Source organism: Capra hircus, chromosome 23 (assembly GCF_001704415.2).
Source record: "Capra hircus breed San Clemente chromosome 23, ASM170441v1, whole genome shotgun sequence".
In the NCBI taxonomy this organism is placed as follows: Eukaryota; Metazoa; Chordata; class Mammalia; order Artiodactyla; family Bovidae; genus Capra; species Capra hircus.
Window position 1 is genome coordinate 22,621,959 of NC_030830.1, and position 25,907 is coordinate 22,647,865.

At 56.8% G+C, this 25,907-nt stretch overlaps 2 protein-coding genes across 10 annotated transcripts in view; one reads left to right on the forward strand and one right to left on the reverse strand.

Annotated features, from left to right (window-relative positions):
- On the forward strand, window positions 1,842-5,641 carry LOC102174710 (steroid 21-hydroxylase). Its single transcript, XM_018038920.1, has 10 exons — window positions 1,842-2,357; window positions 2,456-2,545; window positions 2,653-2,807; window positions 3,027-3,122; window positions 3,244-3,345; window positions 3,448-3,534; window positions 3,699-3,899; window positions 4,370-4,548; window positions 4,629-4,732; window positions 4,832-5,641. Exons 1-10 carry the CDS (start codon window positions 2,153-2,155, stop codon window positions 5,104-5,106), a joined length of 1,494 nt encoding a protein of 497 aa, XP_017894409.1. The 5' UTR covers window positions 1,842-2,152; the 3' UTR covers window positions 5,107-5,641.
- The window catches only part of TNXB (tenascin XB), a 61,565-nt gene continuing 40,812 nt past the window's right edge, over window positions 5,155-25,907 (reverse strand). For 3 of the 9 annotated variants that reach the window (XM_018038908.1, XM_018038907.1, XM_018038915.1), the window contains 26 exons: window positions 25,348-25,668; window positions 24,880-25,224; window positions 24,200-24,523; window positions 23,469-23,843; window positions 21,093-21,389; window positions 19,236-19,568; window positions 18,529-18,876; window positions 16,342-16,671; window positions 14,266-14,589; window positions 13,454-13,882; window positions 12,561-12,848; window positions 11,902-12,180; window positions 10,380-10,670; window positions 9,086-9,409; window positions 8,432-8,767; window positions 8,050-8,172; window positions 7,799-7,936; window positions 7,469-7,588; window positions 7,219-7,362; window positions 6,980-7,110; window positions 6,735-6,867; window positions 6,490-6,641; window positions 6,300-6,396; window positions 6,047-6,208; window positions 5,800-5,963; window positions 5,155-5,447 (listed from right to left, as the gene is read on the reverse strand). In XM_018038908.1, the coding sequence (XP_017894397.1) occupies window positions 5,346-5,447; window positions 5,800-5,963; window positions 6,047-6,208; window positions 6,300-6,396; window positions 6,490-6,641; window positions 6,735-6,867; window positions 6,980-7,110; window positions 7,219-7,362; window positions 7,469-7,588; window positions 7,799-7,936; window positions 8,050-8,172; window positions 8,432-8,767; window positions 9,086-9,409; window positions 10,380-10,670; window positions 11,902-12,180; window positions 12,561-12,848; window positions 13,454-13,882; window positions 14,266-14,589; window positions 16,342-16,671; window positions 18,529-18,876; window positions 19,236-19,568; window positions 21,093-21,389; window positions 23,469-23,843; window positions 24,200-24,523; window positions 24,880-25,224; window positions 25,348-25,668 (6,410 nt within the window). In that variant the 3' untranslated portion in view covers window positions 5,155-5,345. The remainder of the gene's footprint in view (window positions 5,448-5,799; window positions 5,964-6,046; window positions 6,209-6,299; window positions 6,397-6,489; window positions 6,642-6,734; window positions 6,868-6,979; window positions 7,111-7,218; window positions 7,363-7,468; window positions 7,589-7,798; window positions 7,937-8,049; window positions 8,173-8,431; window positions 8,768-9,085; window positions 9,410-10,379; window positions 10,671-11,901; window positions 12,181-12,560; window positions 12,849-13,453; window positions 13,883-14,265; window positions 14,590-16,341; window positions 16,672-18,528; window positions 18,877-19,235; window positions 19,569-21,092; window positions 21,390-23,468; window positions 23,844-24,199; window positions 24,524-24,879; window positions 25,225-25,347; window positions 25,669-25,907) is intronic. The other 6 variants (XM_018038909.1, XM_018038910.1, XM_018038914.1 and 3 more) reach the window with 6 other exon arrangements.

Here is a 25,907-nt window from a genome sequence, read left to right on the forward strand (position 1 = left end):
GTGGGCCCAGTGGCTGGATGAACTCTGCACTACCATATGCAAGGGATCCAGGTTGATCCCCCTGGTCAGGGAAAAAGCCTCAACTAAAAAAAGAAAAAAGAAAAAATCCCGCATGTTGCAACTGCAGATCTAAGATTCCCAAAGCTGCAACTAAGACCATGTATATCCAAATAAGTTAATAATTTTTTTACAAAAGCGTACCTCCTCAGTGTTTCAGAGGCTTCATAGTGCTATTGTCCACATGGACTGGTCACTGCCCATCAGATCTCCCCTGAAATCTGGTCAGCATGGTGGTGGCATAAAGCCACGTATGAGAATCAAACATTCAGCTATAGTTGTGGCAAGACATGATCTAGGGCCTGAGGTCAACTATGAGGAAGGCAGCTGTTGCTGCCCAATACCAGAAAATCCCAAGTTTTCTTCCTCCCAGTCCTGGGCCTGGGTCCAGGCTGAGCTGAGCCTCTCCCATCAGGACCCCCAGGAGTGAACTCTTTAGGCTAGTTGGCACCACAGCTGGGATCTCGACCCAGGCTCTCTGGTGGCAGAGTCTTGCTCTGATGAAAGCTCTGAGGTCAGCTGGCAGAGAAAGGATGGGATATTGGGGGATGTGTGGACTCAGGTCAGCTCTAAGCCCTCACCCCACCTCCTAGGTGCCCCAGCCCCACCGAGTCCTGCCAGCCCTCTTCAGCATGACCTCTCCTGCAAGTCCTTCAACTGCCCCTCACCTGCAACAGTGGCCACTGGTGGCCCTACTTAGTCCACTGGGACCCCACCCCTCATAGCAACAGCTCCCTGAAGAGGGCTGGGCCTCTGATCCCAGCTGTGGCTCTCAAGTTGCTTCCTGAGGACGTTGGAATCGACGGGGGGGCATGTTTGATCATGCCATGAAAGCCCTCTTGTCCTGGGGCTAGACCCGTATTCTGTGGAGTCTAACCCCGACAGCAGTTCTGTGCTGCCTGCACCTGGGAGCACAAGCAGCCTGACTGCAGAGTGGGAGGAGGGGACTGTAGACCAAGAGGAGGGAGGGGCTTCCCTGGTGGTCCAGTGGTTAAGAATCCACCTGCCAATGAAAAACAACGGGTTGGATCCCTGGTCTGGGAAGATCACACATCCTGTGAACCAGCCAGGCCCATGGGCCCCAACGACTGACCCGAGTTCTAGAGCCCACGAGCCTCAACTACTGAAGCCCACATGCCTAGAGCCTGCGCCTCACAACAAGAGAAGCCCGAGTATCACAGCTAGAGAGTGCCCTCTGCTCGCCGCAGCTAGAGAAAGCCAGGCGTGGCAATACAGGCGCAGTGCAGCCAGGAATAGCAGACAAGTGAGACAGCAGGAACGAAGAGTGAGGAAGCAGCCGTGTCTCTAGGGCTCTTTAGTTCATAGTCCCTGACTCAGCGAGGCCAAGTAGGTCCCTTCTACTTGCCTGCTCTTGGATTCTGTGAGATATCCCTGTATTCGTGGAACAATTCTTACTTTTGGCTCAAACTAGCTCAAGTGGGTCTCTTTTCCTTGCAACCAAAGAGCGTCAGGTACAGGGTAAGAGCTCCAAACTGGGGAAACATTTAATTTTTCTTGTTCAAGTTTTGAGAATAAAAAGAAGCACCATTACTGATGACACTTGGACTATAGGCGTAAACTGGGATAACACAAGCCAATCAGGACATGTGGTTCCCCTGTTGTAAGTTAAAAGAAAAAAACCACATCATTCTCGTCTCATTTTGTGCTTCAAAGGCCATCTGGGAGGCATATTAGGCGTGGGTTGTCATTCTTCTCTCTGAGACAAACCCGGTGGCAGGAAGCTGGTTCAAGGTGGCGGTGGGGGTGGGGTGGGAGTAGGAGAGGGCTCATGGACACGTTTTCCTGAACGGTTGACAGAAAGCTGATTCTGGCTGTTGAAGAAGGTCAGGGTTGTATTTCCTTTCCTTTCTTCTTGATGGATGAATGGGAAAAGGCCTGCTCTTTGATGTTGGATCTTCCAAGGCCAAGAGGATGGATGCCATTCCAGGAATGTACTGTTCTGTGGGCGGGACAGTGGGCAAGGACCCGAGGGAAGGAGTGGAGGGAGGCTTCAGAACAGCCCGAGTAGCCAGGTGGCTGGAGGTGTTGAGAGCTATAAGTGGCGGGGCCGGGGCCTCTGCCTGGGTCTCCAGCCATGGTCCTCGCAGGGCTGCTGCTGCTGCTGCTCACCCTGCTAGCCGGCGCTCACCTGCTGTGGGGCCGGTGGAAGCTCAGAAACCTCCACCTCCCACCTTTGGTCCCCGGCTTCCTGCACCTGCTGCAGCCCAACCTCCCCATCCATCTGCTGAGCCTGACTCAGAAACTCGGGCCTGTCTACAGGCTTCGCCTTGGGCTGCAAGGTGAGGGTCTGCTTCCTTCCTGGCCCACAGCAGTGAGGAGGGTTGGGGGTGTGCTCTCCTGCTGACTTCCTGCTTTTCCTACCACTCCCCCCCGCCAGAGGTGGTGGTGCTAAACTCCAAGAGGACCATCGAGGAGGCTATGATCAGGAAGTGGGTGGACTTTGCCGGCAGACCCCAGATACCATCCTGTAAGAGGTTGCTTGAGGGGAGAAGCAGGGCTTTTGGAGGCAGGGGAGGTCAGGCCCGTGGCTTCCTTGGTCAAGTCGACCCTCCCACCCCCAACCCCTACTCACAGACAAGCTGGTGTCTCAGCGCTGCCAGGACATCTCTCTGGGGGACTACTCTCTGCTCTGGAAGGCCCACAAGAAACTCACCCGCTCAGCCTTGCTGCTGGGCACCCGCAGCTCCATGGAACCCTGGGTGGAGCAGCTGACCCAGGAGTTTTGTGAGGTGAGCCTGGACTCCCACAGTCAGCCCAGGTCAGCTTCACCCCTCCTGGAAGGCCCTCAATTTTTTTTTTTTTTTTACTTATATTACCCGAAGCATGTGGCATCTAGTCCCCTCACCAAGGATCGAACCAGGGCCCCTTGCATTAGGAGCAGAGAATTTAGCCTCTCGACCACCAGGGATGTCCCAGGTCCCTATTTAGTTCATGCTCTTTCTCTTCAGCGCATGAGAGTCCAGGCCGGTGCCCCCGTGACCATCCAGAAGGAATTCTCTCTCCTCACTTGCAGCATCATCTGTTTCCTCACTTTTGGAGACAAGGTCAAAGCTCTCTTGCCCTCCCATATGCCTGCCCCCCCCGCACCCACCCCCCTGTCCCCTGCAACCCCTCCCTGATCCTCTCCTGGTTCTGCACTGAAAGGATTTCCTCCTTTTGGGGCAGGAGGACACCTTAGTACATGCCTTTCACGACTGTGTTCAGGACTTGATGAAGACCTGGGACCACTGGTCCATCCAGATTTTGGACATGGTTCCTTTTCTCAGGGTGAGGAGGCACAGCCCCGACACGCCTGGTTTTGGGAGAAAGGGTGGGGATGGGGAACAGGCTTCCTTGCCAGCAGCTATGCCTTCTCACTCTCTGCCCCAGCTCTTCCCCAACCCTGGGCTCTGGAGGCTGAAGAAGGCCATAGAGAACAGGGACCACATGGTGGAGAAGCAGCTGAGGCGCCACAAGGTGAGAACCGTGCGGGGACTGGGCTCCTCCTCGGCCGGCAGCAGTGACGCTACTGCCCAGAGCCAGGCAGCTTCTGGGCCATCCCTGCAGTCCTGGACCCAAGGCATCCTCTAAACACTCTCCCCAAGCCAGGCACTCAGGCCGGCTCCTCCTCCCCTCCCCAGGAGAGCATGATGGCCGGCCAGTGGAGGGATATGACGGACTACATGCTCCAGGGGGTAGGGAGGCAAAGAGTAGAAGAGGGCCCGGGACAGCTCCTGGAAGGACACGTGCACATGTCTGTGGTGGACCTTTTCATCGGGGGCACTGAAACCACGGCCAGCACCCTCTCCTGGGCGGTGGCCTTCCTACTTCACCACCCCGAGGTATGCCCTGGAGGAGGCCAAGGGATCCTTCCTGGCAGTCTGGCCAGGGTGCTGGGAACCTAGCTCACTGATGGCAATGCAGGCTGTATTGTGGGGGATAGGACTGGGTGTGTCAATGGGGTTGGCATGGGTTCTCATACTTGGCACAAAGTCTCTTGTGAGTTCCTCCAGGGAATGGTGGAAGTTTGGGCTTCTTTAGTGGCTTAGATCGTAAATAATCTCCTGCAATGCAGGAGACCTAGGTTCGACCCCTGGCTCGGGAAGATGCCCTGAAGAAGGGAATGGCAACCCATTCTAGTACTCTTGCCTGGAGAATTCCATGGACAGAGGAGTCTGGAGGGTTACAGTCCATGGGTTTGCAAACAGTGGGACATGACTGAGCGACTCACACACACACACATAGAGACACACATGGTGGAGGTTGGCAGCTGGGGGCTGGCCAGTGCCAGGATTGGGGCTCCATTTCCCAGATTCAGCGCCGCCTTCAGGAGGAGTTGGATCGCGAGCTGGGCCCCGGAGCCTCGTGCTCCCGAGTCACTTACAAGGACCGTGCTCGGCTTCCTCTGCTCAACGCCACCATCGCGGAGGTGCTGCGCCTGCGGCCGGTCGTGCCCCTGGCCTTGCCTCACCGCACCATTCGGCCTAGCAGGTGACTCCGGAGGCCTAGGGATGAACAGCCAAGGCCCCAGCGGGGCCTCGGCGGGCCTCTAACTTAACCCTAACCCTCAGCATCTTCGGCTACGACATCCCTGAGGGCATGGTCGTTATCCCCAACCTCCAAGGTGCCCACCTGGATGAGACCGTTTGGGAGCAGCCGCACGAGTTCCGGCCGGGTGCGTGGTGGGGCGGGTGCCCGCGGTCGGGGGGTGGTGGTGCAGCGGGGTCCGGAGGCCGGCGGTCCCTGAGACCCTGATCGGTCCTTCCGATCTCAGACCGCTTCCTGGAGCCGGGCGCGAACACCAGCGCGCTGGCGTTTGGCTGCGGGGCGCGCGTGTGCCTGGGCGAGTCGCTGGCGCGCCTGGAGCTCTTCGTGGTGCTCCTGCGACTGCTGCAGGCCTTCACCCTGCTGCCGCCGCCCGGGGGCGCCCTGCCGTCGCTGCAGCCAGATCCCTACTGCGGCGTCAACCTCAAGGTCCAGCCTTTCCAGGTGCGGCTGCAGCCCCGGGGGGTGGAGGCCGGGGCCTGTGAGAGCGCCAGTGCCCAGTGATGGGGGAGGAGTGGGGGGGGGGCGGGGGAGGACTCGACCAGTCACGTGCCTCGGTGTCTCCTTTTATTGCTCCCGTGCAAACCCTTGCCCTCCCCCCTGTAAACATGGTGCTGTGAGATCGCGGGTGGAGAAGGCTTCCGCTGGTGGCTGGATGGTCAAGGTGGCCCCTGGCTCTTCTCTAGGCGCAACCCCTCAGTGCTCGGCAGTCATGGTGGGGCGCTGGAGGGGTGAGCGGCGGCTCAGCCTCCCCTGCCCGGGGGCCGGTAGTTTCTTGGTCTCAGCTTCATTTCCGTGAAGGGCACTGAGAAATCGAAGCCCTTCCAGTAGTACCAGCTCACTCCCTGGGAAGGGGGTTGTTGGGAGAGAGTCAGTGTCAGCCGTTCAGCTCCCGCCTGCCCTCCCCTCTGGGGAGATGGTTCCAGAAATCAATCAGCCATTCTCCCTGTCTCCCCTTTTCCTTTTAAACCCTCAACTGCAAAGGACTGAAGCAGAATCGTGAGCCGTCCCTTTACATCCAATAAATCATCTCCTCCTCAAGATAACTCGGTGAGATTGGCATTATTGTTCCATTTCACATGCGAGAGCCCTGAAGCGCTGAGCCATTCAATAACCTATCACACTGTGTGTCACAGACACCCAGGCAGGCGGAGCCCCAAGCACCCCCAGCTTGGTGCGGCCCCCCAGACCTCTCACCTGGTGGTCCACTGTGCTCCCATAAAGCCCGTTGAGGTTGGCATAGTGGCAGTTCCTGTACCACCAGGCCCCTCGGTAAGAGACGGCACAGGAGATGAGCAAGTTGTTGGGGTCTCGGTCCCGGGCAGAGAAGACGCTGCCGCTGTGGTAGCTCATGGAGTCCCCTGGCAGGGCGTGGAGGGAGCAGTGAGGTCCTCTCCTCTCCTCTCCTGGCTCCCCCTGCCCGCCCCCCAGCCTGAGCCCTCACCTGCGGTGCCATGGTAGCCTTCCAGGTGGAGGCGGTAGTACTCCTCGGCCGAGTCCACTTGGAAGGAGTCGTACTGGGCAAACACAGCCTCGTCCCCAGCCCGCAGGTCCACGCGCAAGGAGTAGTCGCCGGCTCTGGTCAGGCTATGCAGGGCCTCATTGCCTGTGGGTGGGGAGTTTGTGCTCGTGGGGCCGTGTGAGTCCACAGGGCCCCAATCCCTTCCCTGGCCCCCCAGTCCCTGTGAGACACTCACCCAGCCAGAACTCCCCAGAGATGTTCCCAAAACCATGGGCGTAGTCCTCCCAGTCCCTCCAGAAGTCCGTTTTTCCATCCATGCGGCGCTGGAATACCTGGGAAGCAGGTGGCGGTGCCATCAGCCTGTGCCTCCCGGGCCTGGCAACCCCTCCTGATACAGACCCCATGGGCTTCTGACCGCCACGCACCAGCCAGCCACCCCCATCGGTCTCCATGTCGCAAAACACGTTCAGAGGTTGCTCGCGGTTGCCATTGAGGAAGATGGTGCTGGTCCTTGATGTGCTGACCCCGTTCTGCATCTCCTCCCCACAGTCCCGGGGGAAGGGGATCCGCAGTCCACCTGGGGAGAGCAGTGAGGGGCCAGTTCTTTATCCAGATCCTAGACCCCCACTACCCAAGCATCCCCCAGACTCAGGTCCCAGGGCCCAAGTACCAGTGGTGAAGGAAGTGGTCACGGGGGGAGTGAAGCTGTCACCCCACATGGCCCGGAGCCAGGTGCTGTAGGGGGTGGAGGGAAAGAGGCCGCGGAGCTGGTGAGAGGTGACCCCTCCTGGGAGCACGATCTCCTGTGGAACAGACAAGGGGTGGTCAGGGGAGAGGGAGGTGGCACCCACCCCCAGAAGCCTCTGGACCGGAACCCAGGGAAGGAGCTAGCCTGAGAAGCAGGGCTTGGGGCACCTGGGTCTGTCCCCCTGGGGTGTTGAAGCTGAGCAGGTAACCAGTTGGGGAGACTTCGGGCGCTGTCCAAGTGAGCAGGGCTGTGCGGGGGGTCACTTCCTTGGCCTCCAAGTCCTGGGGTGCCTCCAACCCTGAGAGCGGGAGGAAGAGAAGATGGAGATGAGGCCCTTCCTGGCTCTCTTGCTCCTCCCCGCCCGCCCCCCGCCACCGCCCCGTCCCATGCACTTCACGGACCACACCTGTGGTGAAGGTGATGCTGGCTGGGGAGGTGAAGTTGGGGCCCCGAAGGCCACGCAAGGTTGCTGTGTAGTTGGTGTGGGTCACCAGACCCTGCAGGGGGTAGTCCACGGCACTCCCAGGGGCTGAGGCCTGGAGGGAAGGGGCTGGGAGGGGGCCGGTATCAGCGCTGCCCTGCTGGAGCCCAGCCTGCCCTCTGCTCCCCCTCTCTGAACAAGTATCCCCCCAGAGGCCTCAACCAGCCTCACTCACCCCCTAGGGCTGTGACCTTGACGTCATAGGTATCCACCGGGGTCTGGGGGGGCTTCCAGTGCAGCAGGGCAGATTCATCAGTCAGGTTCAGTGCCCGCAGCTGGGTGGGGCCATCAGGAACTGCGAGAAGAGCGCAGGGGGGTGGGGGGGCGGCGCTTAGAGCTGGTCCTGGCTGCTCTCCCCACCTGTCACCTTCCCAAACTCCGCTGCACCTCTTGTCTGCCATTGGAGCCTCCAACACCCCCATTCTCCTCCCCTTCCCCATTCAACTCCCACCAGTGCCCTCATTTTCTCCCCCTACTTCCTGCCCAGGGTCCCAGTCCTGCTCACCTGTGGTCAGGAAGCCCGTGAGAGGCTCACTTTCCTCAAAGCCACGGACAGAGACCACAGTCACCTCATATTGAGCTCCTGGGATCAGCCCCTCGAGTTTCTGGGTCCGGCCATCCACCTGCACACTCTGTGGCTCCCCTGGAAACACACAGTGGGCTGGGAGGTGGGGTCGGCCAGGGAGGCAAGGAGGAATGACGGGGTGGGCCGGGTGCAGGGGGAAAAGGGCAAGGACACAGGCTGAAGGGTATTACCTCCATCTGCCAGTTGGTAGGAAACTTTGAAGCCGTCCACCCTGGATGTTGGGGGTGTCCAGCTGACCCTGGCTGAGGTCTCCCTGATTTCGCTGAATTGGAGGTCGCGGGGGCTCTCCAGAACTGATGGGAGGGATGTGCAAAGGAATGATGACGAGGGCATGGGGTGGGGAGGCTCCTTCTCCTGGGGCCCCACAGCCTCCAGACATGCTCATCACCACCCCCCTTTTCTCTGGACCTAGTAATGGAAGCTGCTGTGCAGACTCTAAGCCCTCCACCACTCACCGACTCCCGCTCTGGCTGTGGCACTAGGTTCCACCCTGCAAAGTACAAGACCTCCACTTTGGGGCAGGGCGCCTATGTGCCCAGGATGGAGCCTCACCTGGGCTGAGGGTCCGGGCTGTGCCCTGGATGCTGTCGGCCTTGTGGGGCCCGCGCAGCCCGTACAATGTAAGGGTGTACAGGGTCCCTGGATGCAGGTCCCGCAGCATAGCCGAGCGCCGTGTCCCTGGCACCGTCAGCTCCCGCTGCAGCAGGGGACGTAGTTGCGGTTCCAGGGTGCTTGGAGATGGGACTCCAAAGCGGAGCAGGAAGGAGTCAAAGGCCTCAGGTGGGGCCTCCCAGTTGAGCCGCAGTGAACTCGTGGTCACATCAGTCACCGACAGGTGAGACAGCCTGGGCCCGGGCTCTCCGGGCGTCTGACCCGCAGGAACTGGCCCTGCAGAGTGGGTGGGAGAGAAGGGTTTGGAGACAGAAGTATACCAGCTAGGTGCCCTGTGGCAGGTCCCTTCCTGGCCCTCATTTCCTTTCTGTAAAATGGGGCTAACGAGGGGCTGCCACCCATAATGACAGGTCAGACCCATAATGACAACACGTGTGTAGGGCCAAGGCCTGCTGGAGCACCTCTTCCTCCCTCCATGGCGCCCTCCTCATGTTCTTTCCCCGTGGGCACCACTTCTGGGCACCCCCTTTTGCCTTCCCAGTCCCAGACTAGAGGCAGCCAAGGCCAGGAGGCCAGTCCCTCTCCGGGCAGTACCTGTGGTGCCCTCAGCTGAGACGGGCCCCAAGCGCTTCCCTTCGTGGAGGCCATAGAGGAAGAACTCGTAGGAGGTGCTGGGCTCCAGGCCTGACACGAGGACCTTGTTCTGGTCGCCCCCCACGAGCAAGGCCTGGGGCTGCCCATCTGTGTCCTGATACTGGACCACGAAGGAGTCAAAGGGGCCCTGGACCACGCTCCAGGAGAGGCGCAGGGAGTCCGGGGACACATCCCTCACTGCCAGCACCCCTAGGCGGGGCCCTTCAGGGGGCTTGGGGGCTTCCGTGGCTGCACGCCAGGGCGCTGGTGTGTCCTCTTCTGGGGCTGTGTGGGAGAAGCCCAGGGAGAAGCTGAGTGCAGGGCGGGGGGTGCAGAGGGGCCCTCCCACTCCATCTCACCTTCCAGAGACAGAGAGGGTCAGGGCTGAGGCTGAGGGGGGGCACCTTTCCATCCTGGCCACAGCAGCCAAGTGGAGAGAAGACAGGGACGCAGGCTCTCCTAGCATCTTCCTTCTCTTGAATCTGCTGCACCCCTGCTGAGACCCTGGTCTCAGGGGGTGCAGCAGACCTCACCCACCCACCCGGGCCACTCTGAGCGCCAGCCCAGTTGCCCCATGGCCTCTCTGTGCTGCCTGAATCCTTCGCTTGTTTTCTCCTTCTCTGCCCCGAGGTCTCAGCGTGCCCCACTCTAGATGTCTGCATCTAGGGGCTCTGCTCCCTCCCCAACCCCCAGGGCGGCCTGAGGCAGGACTCACTCAGTCCCTCCCTGAGCTCAGGGCACACGGATCTCCCTGCTGAGAAGGCCTGAGGATGGAACTGGCAGGAGAGCTTGGAAAGCGACTCCCACTAGCCAGGCTGATGCGGGCATGATATTAGGAAGCCTGGAAGGGGAACTGCATCAGTGCAGTCACTCCTATTGCTCTCTATGCTCCTTGCCTGCCTTGTTTTCCAGTAATTTTCCACTTGAGAAAATGCTCCTGACTCATCCACTGGAGGGGGTTTGCCGCTGCCGGGAGGTAAGAGATGACCCAGTAGGGTGATAGGGAGCAGCTGTGGGGCTGGGGGTGGTGGATGGGAAGGGGAGGCGGGAGGTTAGGGACCCTTGCCAGGGCTTTGTCTTTCTGCTTGTCTTGGTTCTGCTTTTGACGGATCCCTCGATCACTGTTCCAAGGCTCTTCCTCCTGAGCCCCTTGCGCCTCCACCTTGACCACTCCTGCCTGACCTGCAGCACAGAGGCCTGGGGACACGCACTCAGGCCAGTTTGCAGGGACCAAGCAGCATGGCCTCCTGCTCACCTGTCGTTCCCAGGACAGAGGCGGGGCCCAGGCGCTGTCCTCCGAGGAGGAGCCCGTAGAGCAAAAACTTGTATTTCCTGCCGGGCTCCAGGCCCTCTACGGTGAACTCCCTCTGGTCTGCGGCCACAGGCACCATCCGGGGCTGCCCATCTGTGCCCCTGTACTGGACCACGAAGGAGTCAAAGGGGCCCCGGGCCACCGTCCATGAGAGGCGCAGGGAGTTTGGGGTCTCATCCATCACTGTCAGCTCCCCCAGGCGGGGTGGGGGCTGTCGTTCCTTCTCCAGGGGGGCTGTGGGGAGAATGGGGGAGGGGGAGAAACCCTTAAATAAGAGGTGCCTTTATCTCAGCCCTGGCAACTTCTGGGAGGAGGGAGGGTCCTCCCGCAACCTGGGGAGACAGTCTGTCCCAGCCCTGCCCTTCCAAAGGAGCCCAGTTTCCTCCTCTGGGGGCCACTGCCCAAACTTCTGGCCCCCACTGCCTCCCCTCTGTGATGAGGGCACAGTAAATGCAGAAAAGATCACCTCATGAGAGAGGGCAGGCTGGGGTTACAGGAAGGAACTCAGTTTCCCCTGACCCCTGGCCCCCAGAGCCGGGAATGTGGCCAGAGCTGAGAAAGGCGCCCAGAGGATGTCTAGGTTGTCAGGGAGACGCCCCCAAACAGTCAGAGCTGGCCCGGGCAGTCAGCCAAGCTCCTGGGCTCCCATCGCTGGCCATGACCTCCCCCTGCCTTGCCATCAGCCTGGGCTCTCCTTGCCACCTGCTTCCAGTCGGCACTAACTCCACTAGAGCAGGGTGGCCGGGTGGGGCAGGGGGAGAAGCCAGGGGCAGAGCCAAGAGGACAAAGGGCAGAGTGGAGCACAAAAGGGACTTCTCTAGGTGGGCATGGGTGCTGACTGATGAGGGTTGGAGAAGCCTGTATCCAGTCTCCACAGTGAGGGTTTGGGGAAGATAATTACGGAGTCTGAGACCCCCAGGCCCTAACTGGCCATGTGCCCCATTCTTGTCTGGCCAGGCTGACTCATGGTCCTAGAGGTGGGGTAAGGGTCAGTGACCCACCTCCACCCCTTCCTCAAGGGGCTGAGTCATGGTCACAAGACACTAGATTTTTCCATGGTCTTTCTGCAGCCAAACCCTCCCATATTTTCCACCTCTTGCCATAGAACTGGAATGGAGGGAGGAGGATGTGAACATTTACTGAGCCCCATTAGATATTATTCATAACCGTTATGCAGGTCTGGAAACTGAGGCACAAGGGAAAGAAGTGGCCTGTCCAAGCCCACATAGCTGGCAATCAGAAACTGAACACAGGTCTGCTTGGCTCCAAAGTCTGAGTTCTTTTTATTATATTGCCAATAAGAGATTGAAGGAAATAAATGCTTAGAACAGTGCCTGACATTCAGTAGGGACTCAATAAATATTTGCTTTTGGTGTTATGATTGCCATGTCGAAATCCCCGGGGCCAGCTCTGGGGGCCCAGATGAAAGACAACTCTGGAAAAGGCTGCGGGCGGGGGGGCTCACCTGTGCTGCCTTCAGCGGAGATGGGGCCCAGTCGTTTCCTGCCTACCAGCCCATAGAGCAGGAACTTGTATTTCCTACTGGGCTCCAGGCCGGGGATGGTGACCTTGCGCTGGTCGGCGGCCACAGGCACCACGCGGGGCTGCCCGTCCCTGTCCTTGTACTGGACCACGAAGGAGTCGAATTCACCCTCAGGGACTGTCCAGGAGAGGCCCACGGAGTCCGGGGTCACATCCGTCACTGTCAGCTCCCCCAGGTGGGGAGCAGGTTTCGTGTCTGGGACTGGACAAGAGAGAGGTGCATGGAATGTGACAGAAATGAAACAGGCAGCCTCCTTAGGGTGCTAGGGTGTAGGTGCTGGCTCTGGGTGCTGGGAGGGGGTGACAAGGTCACAGGTCAGGAAGAGGGGAGGCAGAGGAGTTGGGATTAAAAAGAGCCAGGGAAGAAAACAAGTGTCCCTGGGGATACAGGAGGAGTAGGATGGGGATACAGGAGGAGTAGGATGGGAATGAGAGGGTAACTGGGTACTCGGGACTCGGATTTCACTGAACCCGGTAAATAAATGGGTCTGGGGTGTGGAGCATGGAAATGTGAAATTCCACAAGGGAGTGGAGGCTGGTCAGGTGGCTACAGGGCAAAGGCGGCTTCCAGCCCTCACTCACGAGTCTTTGCATCTGCAGAGACTGGGCCGTGTCGTTTCTCATCCCGGAGTCCGAACAGGAGGAACTTGTACTTGCGGCCGGGGGCCAGACTCGAAACTGTGACCTCTCGGAGGTCTCCAGCCACGGGTACTGCCTGGGGCTGCCCCTGCACATCCTTGTACTGGACCAGGAAGGCGTCAAAGGGCCCCTGCTCCACCGTCCATGAGAGACGCGCTGTGTCCGAGGTCACGGCTGCCACCGCCAGCTCCCCTAGGCGGGGTGCCAGGGGGCGCTCTGTAGTCAGGGAGGCTGGAACAGAGCAGAGAAGGCAGTGGTCAACGACAGGACCCTGGGCCAGAGAGGGGGCGCTGCTCCCTGGCTGTGAAATGACCGTTTGCAGCAAATCTTAACTGCTTCGTGTGTCCCAGGCACTGCTGTAGGTAGTTCGCAAATAGTGCATTTAATCCTCGCACAGCCGCTAAAGTAGGTGTTTTTATCCTCGGCACCCTCGTTGTGTGGGCATCCGTGGTGCAGAGAGGTTAAGAAACATGTGCAAAATGAGTACCTTCAGGGCAGGAGTCAACCTAGAGAACCTGGTTCTCCATCTGTGCGCCAAGCCGCTAGAATGCTTGGTCGGGGAGGCTAAGCCACACGTGAACACCTGAGCAGGTCTGAGGGTCCAGATCATGAAGGAAGGAAGGAAGCTGAAACGTGTGGGGCAGAGGCTACCTGCCGAGCTGACCCCGAGCACACCGTCCATCAATCCTCACGCAATTCGAGGATGGGGTGGGATCCTCAGCGCCACGTGAGGAAAGAGAACAGGCCCCATTTGCGAGAAGTGCTGATGTCCCAAAGAGGGAAACACGAGGGCAGCAGAGGGAAACCTAGGGCTCGGGGCTCGCTCTCCTACTCACCGGTCACGCCCACGGTGGACGCGGGGCCCACGCGCCGCCCCCCGTGCAGGCCGTACAGGTTCATCTTGTACTTGCGTCCGGGCTCCAGGCCCCCAACGGTCACCTCAGTCTCCTCGCCCCCGACACGCACCACCTGGGGCCCGTCCCTGCCCTTGTACTGGACGGTGAAGGAGTCGAAGTGACCCTGGGGGATGGTCCAGGAGAGGCTCAGCGAGTCCGGGGAGGATCCCGTCACCGTCAGCTCCCCCAGGAGGGGCTCCTCGGGGGGCTCGGGGGCCTCTGTGCTGGGTTCTGTGGGGCTGGGGGTCTCTTCCATCTCTGTGGAGCTGGGGGTCTCTTCCACCTCTGTGGGGCTGGGGGTCTCCTCCATCTCTGTGGGGCTGGGGGTCTCCTCCATCTCTGTGGGGCTGGGGGTCTCTTCCTCTGTAGCTGAGAAGAAGGGACACACAGAGGGTGAGTCAGGGTCCCCAGGAGATGTCCTTGGGTCTCCTCCTAAGCCATGGTCCCCACTGGGGACCCTGAGGTCAGTTCAGAGAAGCCTAAGGAGGCTGGTGGTCCTGCTTGGTCCACACCTCACAGACATGCCTGGAGTCTCTGGGGTCAGCTGTGGGGACCAGGACCACCACCAGCATGGCTCACAGAGGCCCTTCTCTGCCCAGGAGGACACACTGACCTCAGGGAGCCCAGGGGAGGTACAAAGAGCACCATGGCTCAGCCTCGAGGAGAGGGGCCTCCCACGTTCCACTCCCCCTTCACCTGAGAAGGTGATCCTCCCACTAGGTCCCATCCTGGGGCTTCCACCATCCACTCACTGGTCACCCCGATGACAGAGACGGGGCCCACACGCTGGCGGTCGTGGAAGCCGTACAGGTTCATCTTGTACTTGTGGTCTGGCTCCAGGCCCGAGATGGTGACCCCGTCCTCGTCCCCGGGCACCCTCACTGCCTTGGGCTGCCCATCCCCGTTCTTGTACTGGATCAGGAAGTGGTCGAACTGGCCCTCGGGGACGGTCCAGGAGAGGCTCAGGGAGTCAGGGGTGGCATCCGTCACGGTCACCTCCCCCAGGCGGGGCTTGGTGGGAGGTTCGGGGACCGCGGTGGAGGGGGTTTGGGTGGTCACGGCATCATAGTCCGGAGCTGCACAGAGACATACAGGACAGGTGAGTCTCCTCAGTCCTCAGTTCAGCATATAAAGGGGTGTATTGCAAAAATAAAATAATAAGGTACAGGACATGTCTATCCACAGGAGCTCTAACTCCACTTTCTCTTGTCTCTTTCTTTCTGGTCCCTTTAATGTCGGCCTTCCTGGCACCGTAGCCTCATCTGCCCTGCTCTCACCCATACCTACCAGCACCCTTCCTCACACGCAGGCCCACATGGCCACTGTGCTCTGGGCCTCCCTCCACTGTGGTCTCACAGCATCTTAACTCCTTTTGGCTCATGTCGTGGCCCTCAAGCAGCTCAGAAGCCCCATCCCCCTTCTCTAATCAGAAACCTGGAGTCTTCTTGGATCTGTTCCTGTTGCCATCTGCTGTCTTCCCAGGTGGTGCTAGCGGTAAAGAACCCGCCTGCCAATGCAGGAGACTAAGAGATGCGGGTTCAACTCCTGGGTCAGGAAGACCCCCTGGAGGAGGCATGGCAACCCACTCCAGTATTCCTGCATGGAGAGTCCCAGGGACAGAGGAGCCTGGCGGGCTCAGACGCGACTGCAGCGACTTAGCACGCACCAGCTGCCACAAGACTCAGATTGTCTCTCTGGAGTTCTCTCTCTGTCCGATTGTCTCTCTGGAGTCCCTCCTGCATCTTCTCACTCCCCACACCTGCAGCCCCGCCACCCTGTCTGGGATGCCCTTACCTGTCACCTGGGTTACCACCTCCCTATGTCTCTCTCTGCCTCCCGCCTCCACCTGTTCTTCACAGGGAGCCAGAATGAGTCTTTAAAAGCACATCCGAGGGTCTCAGTCTTGGCAGAAAACTGTGAAGCAGTCCTCTCTATTCTGGGAGAGAAATTCCTGGCTTCCTGAGCAGCCCCAACCTCTCTACCCCCATCTCAAGACTCTCTCTCCCACTCCAAGAATTTTGTACAAAATCCTCTCTTGTGCCATGATGTTCTTAGTACTGAGACCCTCCATCCTGTCTGTAAGTGTCACCAAGATAAAGCCTGCTGGTTGTCAAGTCTCAGCTGTCCGGTGGGAACCCGTGGACACCCGTGGGCAGGCAGGCTGGTGTTGGCCTCACTGCCCAGTTTTGGCCTGGCCGTGGGGCTTCCCGTCACCTACACGTTCCCCTTTGCTGGTCCACAGCCTGTCTGTGAGCCCCGTAGGATAAGAACTGGTTTCTCTGCCATGTTCAAGGTTTACCTCAGTGAACTCCCTCAGTGCTTATCTCGGGCCACCCACATCTTTCTTGAACCACTGGTGTCACAAGTCTGTTTACACCCAAACTGTGCAGCTAGGGGGCGTTTCAGTCAAGACACTAAATTCTGAGCACACTCCTGCCTTCCGCCACAGCCTCCAGTCAACTACATAGAGGCCGAGCTTGCCTGAGCTCCTGTGAGGACTCAGGCATGCAAGCACGATTCTGTCTGATAGAATCTAAGGAAGTGTCCAATTGCTTTGTGAGGAGCTTTAGCAGAGTGTGGTCCCTGGACCAATAGCATCAGCATCGGGAAGGACTTTAGAAATCCAGTGTGTCCAGCCCCAGCCCAAACCTGCCAAATCTGAATCTGCCTTTTAACAAGAAGCCTCGACCATCTGATGTTCTGGAAAAGACACGCTGCTGAGAATATTTATATTTTCATTAAGATGGGAATAAAGGGAAACTCTTCCAGGACCCGTCCTCCCCATCCTGCACCCCACACTCCCCACCTCACTCCCTACCCTCACTCACCGGTCACGCCCACGGTGGACATGGGGCCCATGCGCTGCCCCCCGTGCAGGCCGTACAGGTTCATCTTGTACTTGCGTCCGGGCTCCAAGCCCCCAACGGTCACCTCAGTCTGCTCACCCCCAACACGCACCACCTGAGGCCCGTCCCTGCCCTTGAACTGGACAGTGAAGGAGTCGAAGTGGCCCTGGGGGACGGTCCAGGAGAGGCTCAGCGAGTCTGGGGAGGATCCCGTCACCGTCAGCTCCCCCAGGAGGGGCTCCTCGGGGGGCTCTGGGGCCTCTGTGCTGGGCTCCGTGGGGCTGGGGGTCTCTTCCACAACCTCCCGAGGGTCTGAGAAAAGAGATTGGGGGCAGAGGCTTAGATGGCGACTTGCTTTGACGTCTGCTGATATCAACAGAGACAACCAGCGAAACATCCAGTGAAACACTCCTCAAGCTGCAGACCTGGAGGCTCACGCAGCCTCTGGGTGCAGCATTCGGTGACTCCACGCAGGGGAGACCGAGACACGCCCGACCCCATGACATACTGGCTGGCAGGCACCATGAACCTTCAGAAGGCAATTCGGACATGCATATCGGGAGCCAAAATACTGCTCATTTCCTTTGAACCAATAATCTCATTTCTGGGCAGCTATCCTAAGAAAATTATTAAAAAGCAGGAAAAGTTGTATCACGGGAGTTTGGGATTATTCATGACAGCAAGATGTGTCAGGACTCCAAAGGAACCACAGAAGAAGATTAATTTTGTTATGGCACTTTCACCATGAAGCATCAAATGACCATTAAAATGATGATTAATGATGGTTGTGTAGCCGCAGGATAAAAGCTCTAAGTATAACTTAGGTACAAAAGAAGTTAAGAGCCAAGAATTACATGACCACTCTGCAACCTGAAAACATGCAGGCATGGAAACCACAGAGTATTACACACATTGTTATGAATGGTGGTTCTTGGGTCAGAAAGTGGTCCGATGAGAGATTGTATCCCCTACTTTCCAAACTTTCCATCATGTTGCTCTATGCTTTTCAGAGAAAAATACAGACTTAAAAAGAAACTCTGGATTATAAAAATTAGTAGTCCGGTGGTGGATGTGGAGTAGGGACATGGGTCCCTCTGTGCTTTTTGCATATGCTTGTGCTTTGCATGATAGGGGGCCCTCTGTCTGAAGTGTCTTCAGGAGGGGAGAGTGAACCTCACAGAGACAGTTGACTCACCCCACAAAAGATGGACTCTCGGGAGCTGGGTTCTCCCACGTGCAGAGGAACCCTGGTGACATAGTGTCACCAGGCATAAGACTCCAGCTGACAGTGACTTAGAAAAGCCACCCTGACTACAAGTGGGGAATTTAATTCCCCTTGGGGATTTTTTTTTCTTCATTTTTTAAAGACTAGAAATTGTAACTTTTTCATAATCATCAATGAAATAAATTGCAAGAATGATGAGCGGAAAAGATGGAAGGAATACAAAAGAGGAGACGATGTATTGAAAAAAAATTTTCCTGATTATGAAAGAAAAACTGCTTGTCACTTAAGAAGATGTAAATGACACAGAACAGAACAAAATGGGGGGAAAAGCACAATGGGAAAAATAAAAGCAAAATGGGAAAAATATTCTATTGTGTCCCACAAGTCGTGCATCCCGCGGGATGTTTCCTTCCAGTTGTCTTACTATGCAAGTTATTTTCAAGTGGTTTTGATTAGCCTCCTTACAAACATTGTAAACTCTTATTTCATTGTAAAGTATAAAGTAATTGTCTTATGTTTAAACGTTTCAATGATGCCATAATTGGTCATTTTACAGATTGTTGTCTAATTACTTAATCATCTCAGTGTGGTTAGATGTTGGGTTGTTTCTTTCATTCTTTTCTTTCCCCCTGTAACAAAGAGTGCTGTGATTTGTGATTAAGATGGAAAGAAAATTCTAGTGAAGTCAAGCTTGGTCTGAGCCTGACACATTTCACCCTTCAAGGCAGCCAGTGACTGACCATCAGAAGAGGTCATGCTACTGTGGACAATGAGGCTGTGGATTGATAATGGCCAGACCGCTACACACGGGTCATGGCCCAGGGCCGTGGAGGAATAGCATAAAAAGGGTTCAAGGTCTGGTGAAATAACAGAACAGTCAACCAGGTCACCATGAGGAAAAGGTTTTTCCACCCCGGAGACCCCTGAGCCCTGCCCTCACTCACCGGTCATGCCCACGGTGGACGCGGGGCCCATGCGCCGCCCCCCGTGCAGGCCATACAGGTTCATCTTGTACTTGCGTCCGGGCTCCAGGCCCCCAACGGTCACCTCAGTCTCCTCGCCCCCGACACGCACCACCTGGGGCCCGTCCCTGCCCTTGTACTGGACGGTGAAGGAGTCGAAGTGGCCCTGGGGGATGGTCCAGGAGAGGCTCAGCGAGTCCGGGGAGGATCCTGTCACCGTCAGCTCCCCCAGGAGGGGCTCCTCGGGGGGCTCCGGGGCCTCTGTGCTGGGTTCTGTGGGGCTGGGGGTCTCCTCCACCTCTGTGGGGCTGGGGGTCTCTTCCTCTGCAGCTGAGAAGGAGGGACACACAGAGGGTGAGGCAGGGTCCCCAGGAGACGTCCTTAGTCTCCTCCTAAGCCTTGGCTTTGACTCCGGGCCCTGAAGTCAGTTCAGAGGAGCTGGTCCTTGGGGCTGGGTGGTCCTGCTTGGTCCACACCTCACAGACATGCCCGGAGTCTCTGGGGTCAGCTGTGGGGACCAGGACCGCCACCAGCATGGCTCACAGAAGCCCTTCTCTGCCCAGGAGGACACACAAAGGTCACCACGGCTCAGCCTCAAGGAGGGTGGCCTCCCGCACCCCACTCCCCCATCACCTGAGGGGGTGATCTCCCCACTAGGTCCCATCCTGGGGCTTCCACCGTCCACTCACTGGTCACCCCGATGACAGAGATGGGGCCCACACGCTGGCGGTCGTGGAAGCCGTACAGGTTCATCTTGTACTTGTAGTCTGGCTCCAGGCCCGAGATGGTGACCCCGTCCTCGTCCCCGGGCACCCTCACCGCCTTGGGCTGCCCGTCCCCATTCTTGTACTGGATCAGGAAGTGGTCGAATTGGCCCTCGGGGACGGTCCAGGAGAGGCTCAGGGAGTCGGGGGTGGCGTCCGTCACAGTCACCTCCCCCAGGCGGGGCTTGATCGGAGGCTCAGGAGCTACAGTGGGCAGGTCTGTTGGGGCTGGGGTCATTTCTTGGTCTTTTTCTGAGGCTGGATCAGGAGACAAAGAGAATAGTGACATGCTTCCTGAGCTCCCTCCTAACAGGATGGATTCTGGGATTTCTTCGACACACCAGGGCCCTGAAGCTGGGACGCCAGTGCCCCAGGGTTAAGACGTCATTTCCCTAGTTTACATGTTCAGCTTCCAAGGGCAGGGCACACACTGCGGAGATGTCAAAATGGTACGGCGGGATGCCGCTGACCTCAGCATGTGCAGCATGGAACCTGCAGGAGCTGCTGAGCGAATTCAGTTAGTGGGCCAGGACTCATGCTTTGTAACAGCACCACGTCTAGCAGACACGTCGCGTCAGGAGGTGCCTGTGCTCAGGTTCCTAAGTATTTTCCTTTAATACCTCTTCCGGTTTAGAAGGCTTTTCTGAGCACTTGAGAATCTAATTTAGATTCCACAGTTGACAGCAGAGATGAGACCACAGGAAATCAGATCATCTTTGCATTTGGGTTGCTTGGGGGCCTCGTATTAATTCTCTTGCCAGTTTATGGCAGGGACGACCCATCACGCCCACAGATTTCTTTTGTCTTTCCTGTTCTGCATAGAGTTTTATTCTGGTTTAATAGCTGAATTATGAAATCATCGTGTTTCAGATCTCCATTGTGTTTGGGAACCAGGTTTTAAGCACGTCGCAGGTAATAGCTATAAAGGAACTTAACAAAAGCAACCAACTGCCAAGATAAGGCGTAATTAATGAAGAGAAAATATCTTGTTTAGTTGCACATATGACTAATATGAGGGCTTCCCTCATAGTTCAGTCAGTAAAGAATCTGCCTGCAATGCAGGAGAGCTGGGTTCGATTCCTAGGTCAGGAATCTTCCTCTGGAGAAGGAAATGGCAACCCACTCCAGTATTCTCACCTGGAGAATCCCATGGACAGAGGAGCCTGGTGGGCTCCAGCCCATGGGATCACAAGAGTCGGACACAACTTAGCCACTAAGCCAGCATGACTAGTGTTAACCACTGAAGTAACAGTATCCATGATAGCAGGGTTCCGTGTTGACATAGAATCCATGTGTATCAGTATCAAATACAATTTTACCCAGTGAAATCAATAATAATTATGAGAATTCACCCAAGGGTTTTTAGTAACTAATTTTCTTCCTCAAGAGGAGGAGCCGTAGTTACCAAACACTGTGGGTGAGCCAAGCCACGCCCACGCTGCCAGACAGGTAGGGTATTCTTTCTGCAAGGATGCCGAAAGGGAGGCACAGAGAGGCTGAGTGACTCTCTCGAAGTCACACAGCTCTGAAGGGCCGAGAATAGGCCAGCCTCAGGTCTGCCTGAGTCTATTATTTCCTTGGTATCTTCCCTCTTCAAGGACTCAAAAAGTGTAAAGGGTGAGACAGCTAAAGTGACACTAGGCTTGGAGTGAAGACAGGCACAGAACCACTCCCAGGAGCTTGGGAGGCTCAGGCTCAAGAGCAGCAGGAGAAAAACATGAGTACTGGCAGTTAAAGGGAAACTGAGCCCAGCTCAGGGCCAGTGTCCTACTGCACACTCACCAGTTAAGCCGACAGTGGAGACGGGGCCCACGCGCTGGCGATCGTGGAAGCCGTACAGATTCATCTTGTACTTGTGGTCTGGCTCCAGGCCCGAGATGGTGACCCCGTCCTCATCCCCGGGCACCCTCACCGCCTTGGGCTGCCCGTCCCCATTCTTGTATTGGACTAAGAAGTGGTCGAACTGGCCCTCGGGGATGGTCCAGGAGAGGCTCAGGGAGTCGGGGGTGGCGTCTGTCACAGTCAGCTCCCCTAGCTGTGGCTTCAAAGGAGGGCTAGCAGGGGGCTCCTCTTCTGGGGCTGGAGAGAGAGGCAAACAGAATCGTTCCTGCTGAGGCCCTGCTCTCCTGGGTTCAGGCCAGAAAGTGGGCCAGCTCTGTGGGCCTGACTTCAGATCCAGCTGTACCTATGGCCATCACAATCTCTTTGTGGCCTCCTTATGGTCCATCCAATGTGCCAAGTGGCCTCTTGCCTCGATGCCTGAATGTTCTTTCCCCAGATGTCTGCATGACTCATGTTCACACCTCCTTTACGTCTTCATTCAAACGTCAACTTCTCTCTAGGGCTTTTCCTGCCCACCCTATTAAAAATCCCAGTTCTCCCAATTGCAGCCTATCTTTCTTAACTGGATCTGATTCCAGCAAAAAAATTGCAAAAGAATAATTAGGACACCATCAGGAAGGTGAGTGCTCAGTCATGTTCAACTCTTTGGGACCCCATGGACTGTGATGCAGCCTGCCAGGCTCCTCTGTCCGTGTGGATTCTCCAGGCAACAATACTGGAGTAGGTTGCCATGCCCTCCTCCAGGGGGTCTTCCTAACCCAGGGATCGAACCTAGATCTTCTGCACTGCAGGTGGATTCTTTACCATCTGAGCCACCAGGGAATCAGGAAACTAGTAATACCTGAATATCTGGTTTTTAAAGGCGCAATCACTGTGTCATGGTTACTTTTAAGTGGTCTTTTTGAAAAGAGCAGTACACTTAAATATGTAATGATGAAGTAAAGAGTGTATAGAATACGTTTTAAAATATTACAGCAGTGTATCCATATAATGGAGTATTACTTGACTATAAAGGAATGAAGTACTGCTACATGCTACAACACAGATCAACCACAAAAACGTGCTAAAATGTGGTAAAAGAAGTCAGACATGAAAGAGCAGGTATTGTGTGATTCCAGTTATATGATGTGTCCGGAAAAGGCAAATCTACAGAGGCAGAAAGTAGATTTGTGGGGATCGGAAATGGGCGTGAAAATGGGTCTGGACACCAGATTTCATCTCAATGTGGTGGAAAAGTTCCAAAATTATTAATAGATAGTGATCATGGTCAGAGAAGGCAATGGCACCCCACTCCAGTACTCTTGCCTGGAAAATCCCATGGGCGGAGGAGCCTGGCAGGCTGCAATCCATGGGGCTGCACAGAGTTGGACACGACTGAAGTGACTTAGCAGTAGCAGCAGTGATGATGGTTGTACAACTCTGTAAATACACTAAAATTGATATGCTATGTGCTTAAAACAGGTGAATTCTATGGTGTGTAAAGTATACCTCAATGAAGCTGTTAATAAAGAAAACATTCTAGGACTTCCTAGTGGTTAAGAATCTGCCTGCCCACACAGGGGACATGGGTTCAATCCCTGCTCCGGGAAGATCCCACATGGCGCAGAGCAATGAACTTCTTGCGCCACAATTACTGCCCCTGCACTCTAGAGCCTTCCAGTCATAACTACTGAACCCCACGGCACCTACAGCCTGAGCTCTGCAACAAGAGAAGCCGCTGCAACAAGAAGCCCCTGTACCACAACAAAGAGTAGCCCTTGCTCGCCACAACTAGACAAAACCTGTGTGTAGCAGTGAAGACCCACCACTGCCAAAAATAAAATACATTAAAAAAAAAAAGAAGAAAGATGATTTTCTAGTTGAGGAGGGTGGGAAGTGTGATGGGGTCTGGATGAGCTAGACTGACCAAGAGGTACTTTTTGGTTGAAGCAGGGTGATTGACACATAGGAATTCATTATGTTATTCTTTCCCTTTGGGTATATGTCTGAAATTTTATATAATAAATACTTGTCGAGATTTACTATTTCATGGCATTTGTCCCAACACCCCAAAAGAGTTCTTTTCAGAGTTTCCGTGCAAGGCAGAGAGCCACAGACAGGTCATGAAGCTTGGAGGCCTCAGTCCCCAACAGCCTCTCAAGGGCAAGCACTTCCCTGGGACTCCCTCTTCCTGCCCCTAGATCACTTCTGAAGTGCTGAATGGATAAGGAATGAACTAGAGATTTGGGGGTTTTAGGGTCTTCAGTGGAAGACACTCGAGAGGCTCTACTATGAGACCTTTCCTGAGACCTCACTCCAAGCCCCACCCTTACTCACCGGTCACGCCCACGGTGGACGCGGGGCCCACGCGTCGCCCCCCGTGCAGGCCGTACAGGTTCATCTTGTACTTGCGTCCGGGCTCCAGGCCCCCAACGGTCACCTCAGTCTCCTCGCCCCTGACACGCACTACCTGGGGCCCGTCCCCGCCCTTGTACTGGACGGTGAAGGAGTCGAAGTGGCCCTGGGGGACGGTCCAGGAGAGGCTCAGCGAGTCTGGGGAGGATCCCGTCACCGTCAGCTCCCCCAGGAGGGGCTCCTCAGGGGTCTCTGGGGCCTCTGTGCTGGGCTCCGTGGGGCTGGGGGTCTCTTCCACCTCTGTGGGGCTGGGGGTCTCCTCCATCTCTGTGGGGCTGGGGGTCTCTTCCTCTGTAGCTATGAAGAAAGGACACACAGAGGGTGAGTCAGGGTCCCCAGGAGATGTCCTTGGGTCTCCTCCTAAGCCATGGTCCCCACTGGGGACCCTGAGGTCAGTTCAGAGAAGCCTAAGGAGGCTGGTGGTCCTGCTCGGTCCACACCTCACTGACATGCCCGGAGTCTCTGGGGTCAGCTGTGGGGACCAGGGCCACCACCAGCATGGCTCACGGAGGCCCTTCTCTGCCCAGGAGGACACACAAAGGTCACCATGGCTCAGGCTTGAGGAGAGGGGCCTCCCGCACCCCACTCCCCCATCACCTGAGGGGGTGATCTCCCCACTAGGTCCCTTCCTGGGGCTTCCACCATCCACTCACTGGTCACCCCGATGACAGAGACAGGGCCCACGCGCTGGCGGTCGTGGAAGCCATACAGGTTCATCTTGTACTTGTGGTCTGGCTCCAGGCCCGAGATGGTGACCTCATTGTCATGCCCCGGCACCCTCACCACCTTCGGCTGCCCGTCCCCGTTCTTGTACTGGACGGTGAAGGAGTCAAAATGGCCCTGGGGGACGGTCCAGGAGAGGCTCAGCGAGTCCGGGGAGGATCCTGTCACCGTTAGCTCCTCCAGGAGGGGCTCCTTGGGGGGCTCCGGGGCCTCTGTGCTGGGTTCTGTGGGGCTGGGGGTCTCCTCTTCTGCAGCTGAGAAGGAGGGACACACAGAGGGTGAGGCAGGGTCCCCAGGAAACGTTCTTAGTTCTCCTCCTAAGCCTTGGCTTCAACTCCAGGCCCTGAGGTCAGTTCAGAGAAGCCTAAGGAGGCTGGTGGTCCTGCTTGGTCTACACCTCACAGACATGCCCGGAGTCTCTGGGGTCAGTTGTGGGGACCAGGACCACTGGCAGCATGGCTCACAGAGGCCCTTCTCTGCCCAGGAGGACACACAAAGGTCACCACGGCTCAGCCTCGAGGAGAGGGGCCTCCCATACCCGACTCCCCCATCACCTGAGGGGGTGATCTCCCCACTAGGTCCCATCCTGGGGCTTCCACTGTCCACTCACTGGTCACCCCGATGACAGAGATGGGGCCCACGCGCTGGCGGTCGTGGAAGCCGTACAGGTTCATCTTGTACTTGTAGTCTGGCTCCAGGCCCGAGATGGTGACCTCGTCCTCATCCCCAGGGACCCTCACTGCCTTGGGTTGCCCGTCCCCGTTCTTGAACTGGATCAGGAAGTGGTCAAACTGGCCCTCAGGGATGGTCCAGGAGAGGCTCAGGGAGTCGGGGGTGGCATCCTTCACCGCCAGCTCCCCGAGGCGGGGCTTGATGGGAGGCTCAGGGAACGCGGTGGACGGGGTTTGGGTGGTAGAGAGAGATTCTGAAGGTTCATCATCCTCCTCTCTTGGGGCTGAACACAGACATGGAGAGAACAGGGCCTGAGAGAAGGGCACAGAGGCCATGGGGCCTCGGCCTCCTCTGGGCCCTCATGGCCCCCTGGTAGAAGCTAAGTGGGCAGAGCTCTTTTGCTCACCTGTCATGGCCTCGATGTGGGCAGGACCAACAGGTTGCCCGTCGTGGAAACCGTACAGGCTCACCAGATATCTGTGGTCAGATTCCAGGTCGGAGATGGTGATGTCATGCTGGTTGCCCTCTACATTAACTTCTTGAAGTTGCCCATCCTCGTCTGTGTATTGGACCTTGAAGGAGTCAAATTCTCCCTCAGTTGCCATCCAGGAGAGATGCAGGCTGTGTGGGGTGGCCTCCTCCAGAGTCACCTCCCCCAGACGGGGCTCAGATGCTGGAGGACTAAAGGTTGCAGGCTCTGCTTCGATTTCTTCCCTGGGAGCTGGTTCTGAGAGACAGGTAGAGAGGGGTGAGTGGTCTGTGGCTGCACCAAGACTCTCCAAGAGGATGGATGGAGGGAAGGAGGAAAGGACAACAGATCAGTAATAAAAAGGACCAACTACTGATACCCAGAGACGAACTTCAAAAGCATCGTGCTAAGTTCAGGAAAAACACACAAAAAACTATGTACTGTATGAGTCTGTTAAGCCAAACACTTAAAAAGGCAAAACTATAATGACAGAAAGC